The 21,860-nt window shown below is 40.2% G+C and overlaps 1 protein-coding gene across 1 annotated transcript; it reads left to right on the top strand.

The window, feature by feature from the left end:
• The first annotated feature begins 808 nt into the window (after positions 1-808).
• LOC122645759 (alpha/beta hydrolase domain-containing protein 17C-like) lies at positions 809-21,078 on the top strand. Its single transcript, XM_043839117.1, has 5 exons — positions 809-1,346; positions 3,887-3,923; positions 17,694-17,930; positions 18,297-18,344; positions 20,479-21,078. Exons 1-5 carry the CDS (start codon positions 1,042-1,044, stop codon positions 20,875-20,877), a joined length of 1,026 nt encoding a protein of 341 aa, XP_043695052.1. The 5' UTR covers positions 809-1,041; the 3' UTR covers positions 20,878-21,078.
• The last annotated feature ends 782 nt before the right edge of the window (positions 21,079-21,860 follow it).

Below are 21,860 nucleotides of genomic sequence, written 5' to 3'. Positions count from 1 at the left end.
TCACGTACGATGCCCGGCTCCTATGCCTAGACACAACGTTGTGCGAAATGATTGTTGTGCCTTTGGGAATTTTCACCTTTCCATGGGACTGAAATGATCATTTTGCATTGCCCTGTGTCTAGGCAGAGCAACCGTTCGACACACATGACCAGATTGCGCTCTTTTCCCCAAGGGGTAAGACCAACTCCTCAAATAAGAGATCACGAGTTCAAACCACCTTGGAGCCTATCCCCATCCCCTAGTAACCCACATTAAAGCTCTCTAATTCCAAAAAATAAATAAATAAATAAATAAAACCCTTCCCCATTTAGAACTTGCCAATCTTCATTTTTCGAGAAAAATATTTTTTAAAACATGAATTTTTATTGAAATTTAAAGCCAAATTGATTGATACGAAATATACAATTTGATACAACCAACAGATATTGACGCCGGTATTTTCACCTCAGATGGAAGAATCTGAGCTGAAAATACATGAACTACCCTGCAAGCTAGATTTGATGTCAAAGAAGAAGATACCCATATGGATAATGGTCGCCTGCTCTGGTTCAGTTTCTGATCCTCAGCACCTAAATCTGAATTCTGAAGTTCAGGATGGAATGAATTGATTTGATCTGTGCTTTTGTTGCTTGGGTCCCTGATAAGGAAAAAAGATAGTAAAATGGTTAATAACAAGCGTGTAAAAAGAAAAAGCTCACTCACTCTCTTACCACACGCGCTCGAAAACAAGGAAGTGGAAGAAAAAGAGAAATAAAAAGCTGAGACTAAATATTTTTTTTTTGTTGTTAAACTGTAACGTTCTAATAAGGGCTGAGATTCCTGGGAGAGGGGTTGACACGGAGCTTCCCCTTCAAACCGACACGCCTGATTTTGAAATTGCGTATCTTCTCTTCTTCTGTTCTGCTGCTTCTGTTAAGCTTACTAACTTAGTCCATGCGACGAAGACCTGAAGGAATACCCACGACGACAGAGGAGAGATCTGAAGATCAAACGACACCAGTGGGCTGACTTTATGAATCCAAGGTTTCTGATGAGAAGAAGATGGGCGGAGTTACCTCGTCAATTGCCGCAAAATTCGCTTTCTTCCCTCCCAATCCTCCCTCTTACCGAGTGATCAGCGACGAATCAAGCGGCGGCAGATTGCATATTCCCGAGGCTCCAAGGCACGATGATGTCGACGTGTTAAAGCTCCGAACGAGGAGAGGCAACGACATCGTGGCTATTCATGTGAAGCATCCCAGAGCCACCGCCACCCTCCTCTATTCCCATGGTAATGCTGCCGATTTGGGTCAGATGTTGGAGCTCTTCGTCGAATTGAGTATTCGTCTCCGTATAAATCTCATGGGGTAACTTTACTTCTATAATCCCTTTTCATTTTAGTTTTTCTTATTAAATTGATTTATTTATTTATGCTTCGAATGGAATGATTTTTCAACCCCCAAAAAAAAAAAAGAAAAAAAAAAAAGAATGGAATGATTTTCTTTTATTAGTTAGAAATGCTTCCATTGTTGTTGTGGTTTCCTTTTTCTGTTTGCTCTGTTTTTCTTCCATTTTTAACTCTCTGATTTCTATCCTTTGGTTGGGATCTTCGAATCCTGTTTAAACTTGGAATTTGATTCAGAGTCTGGAATTTCAGTTTTTGTTATTTACCTAGTTACTTAATTAGGTTCCCTATTGTCTTGTCATTTGTCAATGGGGAAAATTTTGATTTTAATTTTATTTGGTAAAAGAGAGCTTATGATTGCTTTACTAGTCATTTATTTGGTTACTGTAATCTTACACTTGACTACATTTGTGTCCAAGCAGTTATTTTTGAGTACCCAAAAAAAGAGCAACTTCAAAACAAGACAAATAACGTTTCTGTTTCCATTTTCATGTTGCTGACAAAAAATAAGACAATAAAAAGCTGCAGGGAAAAGTTTTCATAAAATTCCTTAAAAATTGATTGGATTAGCTATTTCCCTCTCCGTTTACTGGAATTTGGGGAATGGATGAAAGATCAACTCTCTCGTGTATAGAGTCATCAACCTAGTATCGGGCTGCAAAGATCTCAGGTGTATAGTCATGAACACAGTGTCAGGCTGCATCAAACTAAAAAAATTATTTTTGGGTACCACTTTTAAAGATTGAAAGTGAAGCTCAATCGTTGATGGTGGAATGAGGAAATAGTAGGAGAGCATTGAAGCAAAGGTTGATGAGTGGATTCAATTTACTGCTCTGCTGGTGCTTACTTCGAATTCCAGTGCTGGGCCCTATCTAGCAGTCTATTCCATTACAGCGAGATGTGATTTCTTATTTTTTATTCTGATCAAGTAGAAGTAATGAAATCCAATGTGGTGGAATTTCTTACAAGATTTTGGCATTTAAGGTTTTATACTTTGTCATAACCTTTTCCTTCGTTTAGAGTTAAGGGGTGTTGGGGGTACGATGTCTTGTATTCCGTTGCTTGGGTTTGTGGGCTGATTCCGAAAGGCCGTTAAGTTGAGTTCCGGTCCCAATCTTCTGAGGAAATTTTTTTAGGGTTATATAGGAAGTTCGTAAACTGTACGTATATAATGTTGCTATGATTTTGTAGCGAGTTCATTTTCTGTAATCTGAGAGAGGCATGGGGACGAGTGGCTGTAACCCTATTCTCCATTGATAGTGAAGTAGATCTCATCTCACTTTGAACGTAGACAATCTTGCCAAACCATGTAAATCTTTGCGTTGTGTGATTGTTTGGTTACAATTTCGATTCGTTTTCTACATCGGTATAGGTATTCGTTTCTACAAGGGGTCATTGAGGTTAGAGTTGATTCTTTATGTCTGTATCATTGGGTGCCTAAGAATAAATTGTAAATTTGAGTTGAAGAGGCATTGTTCTGGACATTGAGATCTTCTAATCATCTAATGTTTCTTGATTAAATAATGAGTTTGCCCGTTGTTGAAATTAAAAAGGACATCTTTAAGTTGGAACGCAGTTGTTACATTGTTAGAGAAGAGGGGAAGAAACAAAAGTTATTGCCAAAAAGATAACCTCTACCTATTCACCAAGAATATGAAAATGGCATCAAGGATTATGGCCTGTGCCAGTTTTTGGCCCAAAACACAATGAAGTAATCAGGACATTAGGATTTATGGCCTGTGCCAGTTTTTTGGCCCAAAACACAATGAAATGGCATTCTCCTTATATAGGTCCATTTGATGAAAAATGAACACTGTAACTGTCATTTGGTAGCTGCAACAGAGATGAAAAGTATAGCTAAGCATATATTCCTTTTCAGAGGTTTTCTGATTGGGATATCAAGTTGTTCCTAGTTCTTGTGTTCACCTTGATTTGTGAGATGACCTAATTTGTGGTAGTTATGTTGCCAATATTAATGTCTCATAACAAAGCAGGTTGCATTGAATTATCTGCCATTTTGTTTGAAGGAATTTCATTTGATCTTTGTTTAAATTACATCTTTCTGCTGGTATGCTGTGGTATATTTACTAGTTCTGTATGGATTGCTAGTGGTATCTAAAGTGCCTTTGTTGATATTGTAGGTCTAATTTTAGTTGAACCATTAACTATTTATGTTTTCAATAAAAAATTTTTTGGGGTGATATTGTGTGTGTATTTGTTTAGGTTTTTTTGCCCTGTTGTTTTTTTTTTCAAATACTACATTTACAGAATGATATCCTGCTAAATGTATTTCCTAATATGTTATTTACGGTATCAGTGAGTTCTTAATTTATTTAGATGATACTTTTCCATACCTTTTCTTCATTAAATTTATGGCAGTTTTGCAAAGTATATGATGCTGCAGATGAGTCGCACATATTTTCTGTACATGTAACAAAAGCCACCGCAAAGGGAACTAAATAATTTGTTATTGTCTCACAATTTGTTTCATGGTCTTCTCAGGTATGACTACTCTGGCTACGGACAATCAACTGGCAAGGTTGGATGCTTTGGATTCCTGATTCCTAATTAACTTGAGAGACTTTTTGTCCTTGGCTCAATAGGTTTAATTTTGTCACTTTCATATATATATATATATATATAGTTGGTAACCCATTTTCAATAAGAAAAATCTCTATAGTCAAGGTGGCTAGAATTTAGCCTCATAAAACTAGTCATTTTATGTAACTAGTCATGTCAGAGGCATTCCCTGTCCTGATCCTTCTAACAACTTGAAAATTCTCTCTTGGGTTTCTGACAATTCACTTGCCTCGCTTGTTAGGTGAGGTGACAATTGAAACCAATGAAAAGATGTTCTCATAATGCTAATGCAAAAACAAAGTACTCTTTAAACCCAGAACTTTGTAAATTTCTTAGAACTACCCTGTCCAGCAGCCCAAATTCAAACCTGATACAGTTGGAAGCATGGTTGTCAAGGCGACTAGGCGACCGAAGGCGTTGGAGGGGTGCCTAGGAGACAGGGCACCCTAGGTGTGCAGTATATGACTATATGTAATATAGCAATGATAATTTATATAATTATGCTTATACACAACATAGAAGCCATATCAATGCAATATGATATAATTATGCTAGTAATAACCTAATATGAGAAAATCAACATATAATAAACAAAGTATATAATATAATATAAGAATATTCATCGAAAAACAAGGCAATAAACATAAATCAACAGAAACTCGCGAAGTGTTAGCAAGGCGTGCTGTTGCCTTGGACCCAGGAAAGAGCCTGGATGCCTTGGCGGTGGCTAGGTGACACCTTGACAACTATGGATCATTATGAGATTTCTGTCTGCTGCTGTTATAGAATTTCTCCTAATTCTGGTTGTTCTAAGATCCTGCTGTGAACTAGATTCCCCTAAACTAGTCCAGCCTATAGACTAGATCGCATTTTCTGTACACATGCTTCAGTATTTTAATTAATATGATGGATCTTTCTTATTGATATGCCAAAATTAATGTTCCACAAGTGGTATGCTTGGTAATGCAGGAGCAGGGTTGGTATGGTTTAAGTTGGGTTGGGTTTGGCTTGGTTCATTATTGAACCAGATTTTGGACCTAAACCAGCTCTTGCATGTGGAATTTTCTTGTTTCCTTAAAACCAGGATTGTGGGATCTTCTAGGATGCTTAGTTTCCTATTTTAGTTATTAGTCTACTTGTTAAGAAGGTTGGGATATTATACCCAATTTCCAACCTCATTATATTAGTCATATTACAACATGCATATGAAGGGGTTTTGTATGGCTGGCAATTATAGGATTCTTAAATTCTAGGAAACCTTATGAAGTAGATAAATCACAGATGTGAGCTTAATTTAGTGGAAATAAGCTTTGGGTTGGGTTATGTATGTGTTGGGCCTTTGATTTAATGAGTTTTTTTTTTGTTGTAATGGGCTTATAATATGGGTAGAGGTTAGGGGATTAATTAGTTTAGTGTCTTTATTTGTTTATTTTAATTATTATCAAGTGTTTTAGTTAGGCTGGATTAGGATTCTATAAATCCAGTCCTGTTTTGAGTCAGTTTTCTTCATTATTTTAGTTTCCTAGTCAATTTAGTTACCTTAATAGTTAAGGATTGGGTTAGGCCTTTCCTTTTTAGTGTTTTGAGTCTGTTTTTGAGTCTTCTATATAAGTTTGTAAGGGAGACCAGCATTGTACACAGTCTGATGAATAAAGTTTGGCTTTTGCTTTTGGTTGTGGTGATTCAGAATGCTCCTTGTTGTGGTGATTCAACAGGCCTTGTTGTGGTGAATGCTTCTGTATAAGATTGTAAGAGAGACCAGCATTGTACACGGTCTGATGAATAAAGTTTGGCTATTGCTTTTGGTTGCGGCGATTCAACAGGCCCTGTTGTGGTGATTCAACAGGTGTGATTGGTGGTGAACCCATCAATATCTTGCGGTGGGAAGCCCAGGTACTGTTCTTCTGTTCTTTGGTGCTCATTTGAAGGTTAGTTATTATTTCAATATTCTGTTCTTTCATAATCTTCAATCGAGTTTCAGTTCTGGTTTCTGCGATATAGCTATCCTACTTTCACTAGGACTGCTGGAATCAAGGTGATCTACAGGTCTGATTCAAGTTCTGGTTTCAGAAATCTTATATGGTATGTATTCTACATACTATTCTGTTGTCATGTTCTGAGTCTGTTGCATGGGTACTGTAATCCTACTCCAAATAGGATTCGATTATTCCTATTTGAAGGCTATTCGATGTCTGAACTTTAATGATCTGTTTCAATAGAAGTCAATAACCTGGACTGTGTTTCTGTTGGGCATATTAAACCTATACTCTGAGCATTCATTTGGTTCCTAGTTTGACAAATTTTGAGTTACCTTAGTTGCACTAGGAATTGTCCATATCAGTTTCACCATTGATTCTACTCATAAAAAGGGGCACTCGACCAGAGCTATGTGCTGATCTAATAAGTTGATTTGATTTTGTGTGATTTCTTTTAATTCTGGAAAATTATACTCTGTTATCGGTCTTGTTTTGGTACTGTTTTTTACATCTAAATCAGAACCCCATTACCTTATCTTCAGCCCAATCGAAGGAGTAGTTTTAGGTAGTTATTTCTTTTATTTTTTTATTATTATTATCCAGTCTTGTAGTCAGGATGAGATACTCCATATTAGAGTTCAGATCTGATTCAGTTTAGTTTCCTTTTTTTTTTTTTTTTTATAGTTTTTTAGATGGTTAGGGAACTTCATCTTAGTGCACACAAGTAAGGAATTTCCTTCTTTATTTGGTTTGTTATTTTATTTTTAGACTCTAATTAGCTTAGAAGATAACTATTGTCTATACATACAGTTGTAAGGCTTTACAACCCCCATGATTTGATTATTGAATAGAATTTGGAATTTTTTTTAGTAGATATTGTTGTCTCCCTCTTCTTCCACCCCCAATGATTTGGGTTTTCTCCCTTCTCCCCATCATTGAGATATCCCTTTCCTCTTATCTTCTCTCTCTCTCTCTCTCTCTCTCTCATTTAGTTACCTTCAAAGTGGGCAACATAGTAGCCAAATAGATTTCTTCCTAACCAGAGGGTCTAATAGATTGTTACGTGAGGACTGTACGGTTATACTAAGGGAGAGCTTAACCACACAACATAGATTAGTGGTCATGGATATGTGCCTCATTACGTAGAATTGTAAGAAAGGTGAGCTTATTTGCCTTAGGATAAGGTGATAGCTTAAAAGGAGATATCTTGAAATCATTTAATGATAAAGTGATCAAACAAGGAAAGTGGGACTTTGTGGGAGACACTAATACGATGTGGAACGAGATGACTTGATGCAGTTGCCTTAGCCTGGCTGGACTGATATGACCCACTTTGGAAGTCTAAGCCAAGAACCAGTCCTAAACCAGTTTTCTGGTTTGGCAAGGGCTGCTAGATCCAATACTTAGTTTATTTTATTCTCTTTATTTTAGGAAGTTGAGTAGATACGTAGGAGATTTTTTCTTGGGGTTATTTAGTTTCTATTTCAGCTAGTTTCTTCCTTAAGTTTGTTTCCAGTTTGGTTTCTATTTCTAAGCAAGAGTATTTTCTATTTATTCATTGTAATCGTAGTAGCACTCAGAATTAAAGATTTGAAGAACAAATTGAATATGTTTTATGAGCATAGTATTAAGTCTCCTTTCGGCAGGCCATTTCAGCTGGCCATTTCGGCCTGACTCATCGAAGTTTGGTATTTTTTACAAGATTTCGGTTGGTCATTTCGGTGGGTTTTAGGCCAAATTAAGGTCTGAAACTTCATGGAAATCCTATTTTAGGCTATATAAACACATGTAAATGTTCAAATTGCAACAATAGTCACCCAAAATGGTGTTTTGGATTTGCACACTTGATTGGTAGTGTATAGTCGAATCCTAATGTATAATTAGTCAATTACACATTGTTTAAGTTCTAGAGAACATAATAAGTAATTCAAACAAGTAAATCATACAAACATAAAGTCAATGACTCATAAGTCATAATATTAAGTACATAATTTGGATGACATCAATATACTCTCCTAATACAAGTCAGGTGTCTACTAATAATAATTACTGTGCCGTCCAGGATCGATTCCACTCATAGTCCGATGGAGCCGACAAGCATTGTCCTCTGACTGTAAGACATATGAATGCCACGTCATAGTCTAGGAGAAGAAACGAGTATAGTCTTCTATAGTTGTTATGTAAATTGCATCATCAACATACTGAAGGTAACCTATCCTAGGATATGGGTCACCAAACTGTGAAGAGCTACCCATTGTTCCACTGTGATATGATGCCTCTGGGAGCATGTACGGGTATGGCTAGTGGGTTGGGTAGGAGAAGATGTTGTCCACAAAAGACGATCCACTATGTCCCTGTGAGTGGGAGTCGTACTTAAAACTTGGAATGGACGCAGAAGATATATGCTCCCCACACCCCAGTGAACTGTCCATGGATGTGAATATGATGAACTATACTCTGATGGTGCACGCTAATGCCCACTCGATCAGCTGTCCCTGTCGCCAATACTCAATCTACCAACAGAGCTCGATAAGGTATCAATGTCCATAAGATCAGCATGCCTACTAGGACGGAACTGGAAACGAGGCCCTCTCGAGTAACCCTTACTTGTGGCCGGTGTGGGGGCACGTGCATTGTGGTCTGTATCCTGTGTGGCATGATCAAACTGTGTTTCTTCGGTGAATTGGATCTCCTCTACGGCCGGCTCCTCCTGCTCTACCACATATTGCTCTCGAATTCCATCATATGCATCACTACCACCACCACCATCATCACCATCACCATCACCACCATCATCATCACCAATGCACAAAATCTCCAAAAACCACCTTACACTGGCGAAATGGGACTTCCAGAGAGCTCTTGGTCAAAATTTTGACCGAGACTGATGAAATATGGCCTTTTTATAACTGAGGTTTGTAACATCTGGCCGAAATTTGGGTAAGATGTTACAAACAATTGAAATTTCGACACCTCGCCGAAATTTGACCGATATATTGTAATTTTTCAATTCGATGTTGCATTTCGTTTCGGTAGGACCAAAATCTTCGAAATTTCATCGAGATTTTGAATTATGGTTATGAGTGCCTGTATGGCTTGGTGTTGTGGGACTCCTTTCCCCCTCCTTATGCAACTCTTCTCCCCCCCCCCCCCCTTGCAACTCTGATTTTTCCCAGATTCCCCTCTTCTCCTAACCGGCCCTCTACCATGACTACTTCTATTAAGAAGGTTGCTAAAGATGTCCTAGGCGAATCGAAAGGTAAACGTCATTCCTCTAGGGAGACTTGGTGGTGCGATGATGAGGTTCAAGCAACCATAAGACTAAGAAAGCTAGTTTTAAGACATGACAAAAGATTAAGGATGTAGATGATTTAAAACGGTATACGTTTGCAAGAAAATAAAGCTAAGAAGATTGTGGGAAAAGCAAAGGCGAAGAAATATGAAGATCTTTATAACAAGCTGAGCACAAGGAAGGGGAAAAAACTATCTATAAGATAGCTAAAATGAGGGAAATGAAGAGTAGAAATCTCGGCCTTGTTAGATGTATTAAAAGAATAAAAGAATAAGGGATGAGGACTTTAAGGAGAGATGGAAAGATTATTTCTACAGCCTACTAAATGAAGACATTTCGAGTAATATTGTCATGAAAGACTCCATTACCTATCAAGACACCGCATGTCGTAGATATGTACAACAGATTAGTGTGTCTGAAGAAGCTTTAAGGAGGTGAAAGTAGGCAAGGCTCTAGGCTCAGACAAAGTCCCAATAGAAGTGTGGAAAAGCTTAGGAATCTGTGGTTTATTTTGATTAACCAAGCTGTTTAATAAAATTATGAGCATGAGGGAAATGCTGAATGAATGGAGGAGAAGCATTGTGGTCTCGATTTACAAAAATAAAGGTGATATTCAGGACTGCAATAATTATAGAGGCATAAACCTAATTAGTCATACTATGAAATTATGGGAGAGGGTTATTGAAACCCACCTGAGACAAGAAACTACTATTACAAAGATCTAATTTGGTTTTATGCCAGGAAGATCCACAACACAAACTATTTACTTAGGAGACTCATGGAAAGATTTAGAGATTGCAAGAAGGATCTCCATATGGTCTTTATTGACCTAGAAAAAGCTTATGATAGAGTCCATAAAGAATTAATCTGACAAGTACTAGAGAAGAGAAGTGTTTCAAGTAAATATGTGGACATAATTAAAGATAGAGCAAATTACGTGTACCACCTCTGTGGTTTGGTCCAATTACAAGTACCCCCTGGTTGTTTGAACAATTACATGTACCTCCTCTGGACTATGTTGGGGCTTACAAATAAACCTAGTACGTTAAGTTGAAACTGTTAGTTGAAGCAAAAATTCATAAATGGCCATATTACCCGTTCATTAGTGTATTTTTACCCTTTTACCCTTACATTACAAAACCCAAACCCATCTCCTCAATCATTGTTCCAACCTCATCTTCCATCTCATCTCTTTCTTCTCCGGCAATCCGGCGATCTGCTAGGAACTTCACTCTCCAATCCGACGATCTTTGAGCTGTGAAACTGACCACGTCCAACTCCGACCACTTTGCAGAGGTGCAGACTTTAAGTATTTCAACTTGCCTTTGGAGAAAGAGAAGCCAAATAATAAGTAGAATCAGCCGAAAGAAAAAGAATAATAACCAAAGAAATAACTTAGAGCCCGAACAAGAAGCCGCAGGATAAAGAGAAGCCAAATCACAATCGCTCCAGATTGCAAAACCAAAAAGAAACAGAATACAGAGAAATTAAATATATCAAAATCCACAACTCAGATGTAATCAAAATTCTGGTCAAATGTAGCTTTCAATCCACAGAATAATCCCCAAAATCTGAGGATGATCCAACGTCTGAATGTTGGATAATGGATCTATTTCAGAAATAGATACCTTAGATCCTTTTTTTCTTTTTCCTTCTTTTTTTTTTTTTTTTTTTTTTTTTGTCTTTTTTGTGGCCCAAACTTCTCTGGGACCCGGGTCAGCCCCTAGATTTTATTAAAACCCAAATAATAATTAAAGAATTCAAGAGGGGGACATGCCGCCTTACCTCAGCCCATAGCTCACATCATTAACTGCCCTCAGAGGGTAAATCCCACTCCCTATACAAAATAAGCTGCACATTAAAACCTAAAGACAGGCATTCCTGCCTTGTCCTCTCTGATAATACCTGTGAGTCCTCCACTCGGCAGCCTGTCCTGGTAGTACGTGACAGAAGCACCTACTTCACAAGCGTGATTGGCCAGCCAATCCGCTGCTCTATTGCTCTCGCGAAACGCAAAGGCCACATTAGCCTGTGTTGCTGAGATCAGCTCCACCACTTCGTTGAACCAGTACCAACCCTTCCAGGATAAGCACTTCTTTTGGTTGATCATTCTCACCGTGGAGTCAGAGTCAGAGTTAACCACAACCCCCTTCAACTGGAGTTCCTGGCACAGTCGCAAACCATCTCTCAGGGCCCTGAGTTCTACTATAGAGTTTGTGCAGACTCCGTAAAAGTTTGCAAAAGCTGCCAGCACAACTCCATTCCCGTCTCTAATCACTCCACCACCCCCTCCCTGACCGGGATTTCCTTTACAAGCGCCATCCACATTCAATTTAACAGAGCTTAAAGGAGGGCACCAGTATATGGGTTGGGGCAGTTTCAGCCTTGGTGGAGGCGCCGACATACCGAACCATTGAAGAATTAAGTTGTTCCTTGCCGATCCCTGTCTTTCTAACTTGGGGGGCATGCACACCTCCTTAACCCAACCTTTCACCCGCTCTATATTGGCAGCCGCAGTTCGCCGTCTCTCATTGTGCTTCCTGAAGTTCCTCTCCTTCCAAAGCTCCCAACAAATTAAGGCTGGCATAATTCCTGTTATAAAGTCACTCGTGCATCTGCTTCCTGTATACTCATGCCACAGCGCAATGCGACTTCTAACATCCTGAGAGGGCAGGAAAGGGATGTCAAAGAGCCTGGCAAAGAAAATCCAAACCTTAACAGCCACGACACCCAGGCCAAGGATATGCTCCATTGTTTCCATCCTTGGCTGCCCACAACAGTTGCATCTGGACGCCAAGGGGATACCAAGAGCCATAAGAGATTCGTCAGTGGGAATCCTTCCTGTAAGCAGTTGCCAAGAAAAGAAGCCCATTTTAGTGGGCAACGTCTGATTCCAGATCCATTTAGCGAAAGGGACCCTAGGAGCTCCTTGCCGGACCTCATTCCAAGCTGACCCCGTTGTAAAACATCCATCGCTGGCAGGGGTCCACACCATGACATCCTCCCTGTCAGAGAGCACAAAGTTCTCCTAAATAATGTTGTTCCTGACTGAGTCTGAATCAATGATGTCTAAAAGATCCTCCCTCCAATTTCCTTCCTCATCCACCGCATCCTTCACACAGAGCTCCGGGTCAACAAGAAGGCCATTATCAACAAAATCAATCAATGGCCCCACCCCCACCCCCACCCACACCCACACCCACACCCAGTTATCGAGCCAAAAGAGCACCTTGCCTTCCCCAAGCAGCCACCTTGACCTTTCCAACATAAACCCCTTGTATTTCAACGTGTTATGCCAGATTTTGGAAGCATTCCCCTCTATGCCTGCCAATGCCACATACACATTTTTAAAATATTTGGCTCTGAAGAACCTGCTCCACTGTGACTGCTCAGATAAAGCTTTCCATAGGCTTTTAAGCCTGAGCGAGAGGCCTACCTCTTCTAGAAGCCGAATTCCAAGTCCTCCTTCCTCAAGGGGTCTGTAGACCATTTGCCAATTCACCCACTGCCTGTGGTAGCCCCATTTTGAGCTACCCCAAAGAAAATTAGCCAAGATCCCATAAATTCTTCGAGTGACTGCTTTTGGCGGTTCCAAAGTGGTGAGAACATGAATGGGCATTGAAGAGAGGACATGCCTAAGCAAAGTTACTCTCCCCCCGGTCGACAATAACCTGCCTTTCCAGCCCGCCACCTTACTTCTGATCTTCTCCGCTAGCCCTTCAAAATAACAAATTTTGAGCGTGCCCGAACAGAGTGGCGCTCCCAGGTATGTGATGGGAAGAGACCTCCTAGGGAAGCCAGTGACCAAACCAACCATACGAATTCCTGCTGCTGTAGCCCTGTCCCCCACCACAAAGCAGCTTTTTTCCTTGTTGACCATCTGACCTGAGAAGCCTTCATATCTTCCAATTGAAACCCATTATTTTCCTGAGCGACCTCTTCAACCCCCGGGAAAAGATGATGGTGTCATCAGCAAAAAGACTGGGCGAGACCCCTGGACACCCCCTCGGAAGTCTGTAAAAGGCTGCATGGCCCTCAAAGAGCCCTTTCAAGCCCCTGCTTAACACCTCTTCTGCCAGAATAAATAGGGCTGGGGATAGTGGGTCCCCCTGTCGCACCCCTCTTGAAGACTTAAAGAAACCAGATTGCCTGCCCCCCATCACAATGGAGAACCAACAGTTCTCCACTGTCTTCCTGATAAGAGCAATCCATTCCTCACCAAAACCAAAGCGAGAGAGAACCAACCACAGAAACTCCCACTCCAGCCTGTCATAAGCCTTAGCCATGTCCAATTTGAGTATCACATTGCCCCCCCTTGTCTTGCGGTTCAGATCTTGAGTCACCTCCTGGACAATGGCTATATTATCATGTATGCTTCTTCCTTGCACAAAAGCACCCTGTTCCTCTGCCACTAACGAACGAAGCAGCCCTGCCAACCTGGTAGTCAAAATTTTCGCAAGAATCTTGTAGGAGAAGTTGCAGAGGCTGATAGGTCTAAAGTCTGCCATTGACTTAGGGCTGTCTTTCTTTGGAATCAAAACAAGGTTGGCCGAGGTAAAGCTTCTTGGGAGGCCACCTTCCAAAAAAAAATCCTTCACTGCTGCCCAAACATCACTTCCTACTACCTCCCAACAGGCTGTGAAGAAAATTCCTGAGAATCCGTCAGGACTCGGAGCACTGTCTCTTGACAGAGAAAAAAAAGCATCTCTCACCTGCTCCTCCGAGGATAACCTCATTAGAGAGACGTTATCCGCCTCGGACACCACCTTGGGAATTAACCCCAACAACTCCTCATCAACCACGCATCCCTGTGACTCGTAAATCCTTGAGAAGTGTCGTACTGCCTCAGCTTGGATTTCCTCAAGGTCCGAAGTCCACTCCCCATCAACACCTCTGATTTTGTTGATGCCAGCCTTCCTTCTTCTAACATTTACCATGGCGTGAAAGAATTTCGTGTTCCGGTGCCCCTCCTTAAGCCGGGTGACTCTTGATTTCTGCCGCCAAAAATATTTCCTCCTGCAACAAGACCCCCTGTAAAGCCTGCCTGGTCTCCTCCAGTTCCCTCTTGGTCTCATCGCTATTCCACCTGTCCGCATTTACCTCTGCCCTGCACACAGCATCTTCTGCATCCCTTATCTTCTGATGTATGTTCCCAAACACCTCCTTATTCCACCCTCGAAGTGCGTTCCTCAGGCTTTTAAGCTTTAGGAACAACACCAAAAGCGGCGACCCGAACACCGGTTTACACCACTGACCTCTGACAAAGTCCATAAACTCCAAGTGGAGAAGCCACATTTGCTGAAATTTAAAAGGCGACCAACCATGGTCGCAGGAAGCCGCAAAAAACATCCAAATAGGGGCGTGATCAGAGCAGGTCCTGTTGAGGTGAGTGACGTCACACTTGGGGTAGGCACCAGCCCATTCTGCATTAATCAAGAAACGATCCAGCCTGGCCATAACCCTCCTAGAACCAACTTGGTTATTTGACCACGTAAAAATGCTTCCAGAGAACCCCGCGTCCATGAGTCCCGCCCCACTGGCAAAACTCCCAAACTCCTCTAGCGACTGCGAACAAGCCGGGCTCCCACCCACCTTCTCAGCAGGGGACACAACTGCATTAAAATCCCCTCCAACTGCCCAAGGTCCAGTAACAGTCCCGGAGAACGCATCCAGCCTTGCCCACATTTCTCGCCTATCCATCACCGAATACAGCCCATGAACAAAAGTGATAAGAAAACTCCCCCCATTGGCATCCACACATCGCAGCGTGACAAACTGCTGATGTTCCTCCTGAACAGACACTTGCACCGTGGACCTCCAGAACACCCACAGCCTGTCCTGGACAATCACTGAGTCCAACCCTATCCTTCGTAAAACCAGAGGTGCCTTAGCTGCCTGTGCCTTGGGCTCTGCAATCGCAACAATGTCCAATTATGCTGTACTCCCAGAGCCTTTAACCTTCTAGAGGTTGGCTTGTTACCAACTCCCCTTGCGTTCCAGAATAAGCAGTTCATTGTGAAACACTGAGGTGATCCTCCACCGATCTCATGGATCTCGTGACACGCTGGGCAGCTCCCTTCCTTGGCGGTCTGCCCCGCCTTGCCTTTTTGATTTTCTTCCTCTTATAGACCTGCGCTGCACTGAGCACTGCTGCACAAGTGGACCCTTGCCTTCTCCGTCTCCCTGCCCGTCTCCCTGCAAGCTCCAAACCCCTGCTACGACCCCCAATCTTTCCAACATACAGTGTATTCTGCCCTCTAAGGAAGCATTGAACACCTTGAAGCTTTCCAGCAGCTCTCTTCTGCCCAACAAAGGACCTTTGAACACAGGCACATGCGAATCATCCCTGGTGAGATCCTAAAAAGTAGGAATCCAGATAACAGCAAATCAGTAGACCAGATCAAGGCCAATTGATCTCCTCTCGTAGAGCATAGAAAAGGTGCATTAAGTCTCAGGCAGATCTGATGGTCAATGCTCCAGACAGACATATATCAAAACAGGACAAAGAAACACCCTAAAACAGGGTATCCACTAGCTATATTGGAACAGAGAAGGCTTGATAATGATGGATAATCATTTCATATATGATAACGGCGGAAAAAAGCACACATCAAATCCCTTGCTTTAGTAGTTCATCGAACAAGAAGACATCACGAACACGAGAAGCAGAAAAACCCTTATTTGGGGATTTTAGGTTTAAGGATGTTTTACCCAAAAAAAAAAAGTTTGAGGATGTAATAAGGGTAAAAATCGTATTTTGATTTTATCATTTTAGTTCAAGATATAACCAGGGTAAAACTGTCTTTTACATTTCAAAACTAACACCTCCCTAACACTGTCAATCTTCATGGGTACGAATGTAATTGTTCAAACAACCGGGGGGTATTTGTAATTGGACCAAACCACAAGGGTGGTACAAGTGATTTGCTCTTAAAGATATATATGATAGTGTGGTGGCTAGTGTAAGAACTATGGAAGGTCAAGGTAGTGAATTCCCAATTATTATTGGGTTACATCAAGGATCAACTTTAAGCCTTTATTTGTTTGCGCTTATCATAGATGATTTAACCAGAGACATTCAATATGAGGTTCCTTGGTGTATGCTTTTTACTGATGATATTGTTTTGATGGATGAGACAAAAACAAGGATTAATGCCAAGCTAGAGTTATGGAGATCAATCTTGGAATCAGAAGGTTTTAAGAGAAGTAGAATAAAGATAGAGCATATGGTGTGTAACTTTAGTTACACTAGGATGGATAATGAGGTTGGTGAAAATTAATGAGAGAGAGATTTTGCAAAGTGATTATTTTAGGTATCTGGGCTCAATCATAAATAAAGAAGGTGATATAGAGGATAATATTTCACAAGGAATTAAAACAGGATGGATGAAGTAGAGAGGTACGTCTGAAGTGTTGTGTAATTGACGTATTCCTTTAAAACTTAAAGGAAAATTTTATAGGACAGTCATATGACCGGCTATGATGTATGGTGCGGAATGTTGGGCAGATAAGAAGCGTCATGTAGATAAACTCAGTGTAGCGGAGATGAAGATTTTGAGATGGATGTGGCAAAACTAGGAAGGATACAGTAAGGAATGATCATATTAGAGCTGATTTGGGAGTATCTTCTATATATGATAAGCTATGAGAAAGTTGTTTGAGGTGGTATGGCCATGTTCAACGGAGTCCTTTGGATGTTCTAGTAAACAAAGCATAGGATATAATATAGGCATATTCATATAAAAACAAAAACAAAATAATAAGCATAAATTAAGGTAAACTCAAGAAGTGTCAACAAGGAGTGTTGTCACATTGGACCCAAAGAAAGAGCCTGGACACCTAGGTGACGCCTTGACAACTATGTGTCCTTTAATATTTTATATACCTTTGTTTTTACCCATAATGACCTTTGTTAATGTTCTTTCTGAATTTGTTTATGATCAGTCAAAGTACTTCTCCCATTTGGCAATGAGTTTTCTTAAGTGCACAAATGGATTTACTCCAGTTCCATTTATTAGAAAGGGGGACAAAAAAGAAAAATTGAGAGCAACTAAATTATCTCATTGGATTGAAATTCACCAATTAACATCTTCAGGCAACAGAATGAGGGCTATTGATATTATTAGGTACCCACCAGAAAAGATTAAAAATAATAAAAAGGACTGAACTGCATCTAGTCATAGATCTACCTGGTAAATCTCTACGTATTCCTATGAAATCTATGCCTAGAAAATGTCCAATTGTATGTGGCAAACAGATGTGTTAAATAACAAAAACAAGATGATGGAACTACCCCACCATAGCTATACTGGAAATTATGCCCAGATAATACATATTTAATACTTGGCAGATTTATAGCTGGATAACTTATACATTCTTTGATCATTCAGTGGATATATCCTTGTTGCTATCATTTTCCTGTTTTCTTGCTATGACTGTCATCTTTTGTTCTTTGAAACAGCCCTCTGAATCTAATACATATGCAGACATTGAGGCAGCACATAAATGCCTCAAGGAGCAATATGGGGTAAAAGACGAGGATTTAATATTATATGGTCAGTCTGTTGGAAGTGGCCCAACTCTTGATCTAGCTTCTCATCTACCAAACTTGAGAGCCGTGGTTCTTCATAGCCCCATCCTTTCTGGGTTGAGAGTATTGTACCCTGTCAAACGAACATACTGGTTTGACATTTTCAAGGTAATGCTGCGTCTATAATATCATTTATCATGACCATTTTGTACAAGGATGACACTGGGTTCCGTCAAACCAGGCCATGCCCCTAGTGTTTATGTCTGGTATGACACTTCTGGGTTAGGTCAACTTTTGTATGCAAAAGTGCCGGTGTCTTACCCTCTGCGTTTCTCATAAAACCTCCTCCACCCCCACCCCTGTGTGTTAACTGTGGTTTACTTTGCAAAAGTACATGCTTCATGTGATGGGGCTAGAGTTTATCAGCATTTAATAGGGTTGGGTTCAGCACAGGTATAACCTGCCACATTTCCATCTTGAAGTTTTGTGTGGTAAATTGAAACTTGTTCTTTTTGTTTTTTCCCCCCTTATCAGAATATTGACAAAATTGGCATGGTGACTTGCCCCGTTCTGGTAATTCACGTGAGTAGTTTTCTTCATCTCATTCTTCTAAATTTTGTCTTTCTCTTTTTTATTTCTTACCATCTTCGTCAAGCGAATACTTTTCTATGTACTTTATATTAGAGGCGATTGGTATAACTGAGCTGTTAAGCTGACTATATAATAAGTAAATGGTCCCCTTCACTTTATATTCGGATTTGTATTTGTATTAAACAAGACCTTCATCTGGACATGCCAACACTTTTGTCAGTTTGCTTGGTAATATTTGAAACAAGTTTGTTGAATAACAGCCCTCCTGACTAAAAATTGCATCAAGGGTAAAAAATAAAGTTTTGTTTGTCCTAGTGTATCTGGCATGCATATATGACATATATATTAAGATGAGAGACATTCTTTTTCCTCTTAAACAAAAATAACTAAAACAAGGGAGTAAGTAAGCATTACTCAAATCAAGCACCCTATCCTTGAGAAAAAAGAGGTCATTCTTTTTACATAAAAGATGAGCCTTCATCTATTTTTAAAAGTTCTAATTTCTCATTGACAACTTGGGGATGGTAGTAAATTATGTTCTAATTTGTAGATTGAGATTTATCTCTAGACTTGGATTGTTTAGAGTTGTAAAGCAACTGTCAGCCTAAAAGAATCCTGCTTCGGTGTCATTCTATCTAGGGACATATATTCTATTGAAACAATCACAAGCAATCTTCTGAAGCGCCCCCTCTTCCCAGCCATAATCTTCAAACCCCTCCCCCTTGTCCTTCTAACACCTTGAACTTGTAAAATTGTTACAACCGCTTATCCCAAAAGCTCGAGCTCTTAAGTAAGGGTCACAACAATGTAGATCAACACACAACATCCACCGGCATGTGCATGCCCCCCCCCCCCCCCCCCCCCCCCCCCACACACACACACACACATACACACAGCTCTGCACGTGACACCAAGGGGGCATAACACGTAGGGGCACAACAACACATAACACAGACCCCTCGCACTTACCAGGGATCAGACACCAGACCTCTTGGCTCTAATACTATGTTACAACCGCTAATCCCAAAATCTCAACCTGTCAAGTAAAGGCCACAACAATGTATATCAACACACAACAGGCCATAGTTGTCATGGCGTCGTGGCGCTGGAGAGGGCTGCATGGCGACCTACGCCATGGCGACCCTCTTTGATTTCTTCCTCCTGACTCTCTTTCCCTCTTCGATTTCTTCTTCCTGTCTTCGATTTCTTCTTCCCTCTTCGATTTCTTCTTTCCCTCTTCAATTTCTTTCGATTTCTTCTTCGATTTCTTCTTCCTGTCTTCTTTCCCTCTTCGATTTCTTCTTCCTATCTTCTTTCCCTCTTCGATTTCTTTCGATTTCTTCTTTCCCTCTTCGATTTCTTCTTCGATTTCTGAATTTTCTTCTTAAAACTTGAGAAACAATAGAGAAAAATAAAACATGGCTTGAGTATACATCTATTAACACATTAAAAATAGAGAAAATAAAAATAAAACATGGTCGACATGCTCGCCATGGCAACGCCATGGCGGGCGACATGTCGATATATCGACGTGACACCCCTCCACCGACTTGGATCGCCGTGGCGCCGTGACAACTATGCAACAGGCGCATTACTTCTCCACAAAAAAAAAAAAAAACAAGCACATTACTTATAAATGCCATCGTTAGTCTTCTTGTATGTGACCGAAGGATCTGAGCCACCTTTCTGTTGTTTTTTGACCTTTTTATGCATGTCCAGATTCTTGTCAATGCATTCATTTCTAATTCTGTCAGTTCCAGTCTTGCTACTGATTGATCTCAACATCATACACAGGGTAGTTACTAGCCCTCCACACATTGAGATACCTTGTGTGAGGACCCTTGAAATGATTTTGCATCAATGATTGTTCTATTCCTTTCTTCCTTCACAGAATATATATATTTTTTGTTTGGGGGGGGGGGGGGGGGGGGGGCATTGCTGTTAACAGGATTATGAGCATTCTTTTACGGAAGCTAAATAAATAAAGCATACCCATTGAAAGAGTTCCCACATCAATAATGAGAAGTGGATTATACATCCATCACTTGTGATGGTTGTGTGGAATTTTATTGTGAAATTTGTTGAAGGAATGCAATAATAGATTCTCATTTTTTCTGTTCTTTAGGGAACAACAGACGAAGTTGTGGATTGTTCCCACGGGAAGCAGCTTTGGGAACTGAGCAAGGAAAAGTATGAACCCCTTTGGGTAAAGGGTGGTGGCCATTGCAATCTCGAACTTTATCCCGAGTACATTAAACACCTGAAGAAATTTGTAGTGCATGTTGGCAAGTCAAAGGCTGCAACAAATGGTTCTAAAGAAAGAGCGGACGACAACAATCAGAGTAAACAATCTGAAAGTGGAACTTCAGATGCATCTGAGATGGGATCTGACCGTCCTGAGGCCTCAAGAAACAGTTTAGATAGTAGACTTGAGAAGTCAAAGAAGACTAATAAGCCTGAAAAATCACGGATGAGCACTGACAATGTAGAGAGGTATAGGAGAAGAAAGGGCTTGGTCTGGTGATAAAGGACAGAGTGCATCTCTAATGATTTATGAGCTGAGAGCTGTGTGAGGAAGTATCCTTTTTTTCTTCTGCTTCTGTTATAATATATTGACTATCAAGAAATCACCGAGTATGATTCTGCTCTAGATTTTGCCAATTCATCAATGTTTAACAAAAAGTGAGATATACAGGGAGCATAACTATGATATCTACTAGAATCACATCTGAATCTATCAATGGTGTTCACAGAATATTGATCTGTATAATCAATTTATAACTAATGCTCTTCAAATAAACAAGCTTGAGATTAGAGGTAGTTATACATAATTATAGAGCAAACTGGTTTGCCAATTTCATTGTCCTGTTACTCGCTGTATTCTAAAATCTGTTAACTAAACTGTTTATAATTATTGGTGTAGAGTATTCTGGGATCTGTCATTTAATTGGCCTTTGTGCTGGAATTTCCCACTTGTGCAACTTCTATAGTAGTACCCCAGGCTGGTTAACCAGTGAGAATGGTTTATCGCCTGTGGAGCATCATATGTTACAGATAATGATGCCTACCCAGCGTATATCTATTATCATACATGTGCTTAGATACCCTTTTCCTTCACATATGATTCCGTCGAGATGATTTGGCTAGGTTCCCCCCCCCCAACCCACCCTAAAAAAAAAAAAAAAAAAGGTTGACTCAATCGCAAGTCTCTTGAAAAGAAAAAGGTCTCAATCTCATAGGACAGTTGGGTTATTAAAACTCCTAGTTGCAAGAGAAACTCAAAGGGATGTGAAATTAATTCAATACTAATATGGAAGTTTTTGTAATCATTACCTAAAATAATTGTATAATTAATTACAGAACATTCTAAGTCTACTTAGTAATTGGGTCCTTTAGTGAAGCATTATGCTTCACTATTTACTGTTTGACAATATATGGGTTTCATGTGATAGAGGACCCACTTACATTTCAATTTACAAAATATAGCTCAAAATAAAGTAAAGAAAG

The sequence above is a fragment of the Telopea speciosissima genome, chromosome 11, assembly GCF_018873765.1.
Source record: "Telopea speciosissima isolate NSW1024214 ecotype Mountain lineage chromosome 11, Tspe_v1, whole genome shotgun sequence".
Taxonomy (NCBI): Eukaryota; Viridiplantae; Streptophyta; class Magnoliopsida; order Proteales; family Proteaceae; genus Telopea; species Telopea speciosissima.
This window is presented reverse-complemented; position numbering and strand designations above follow the sequence as displayed.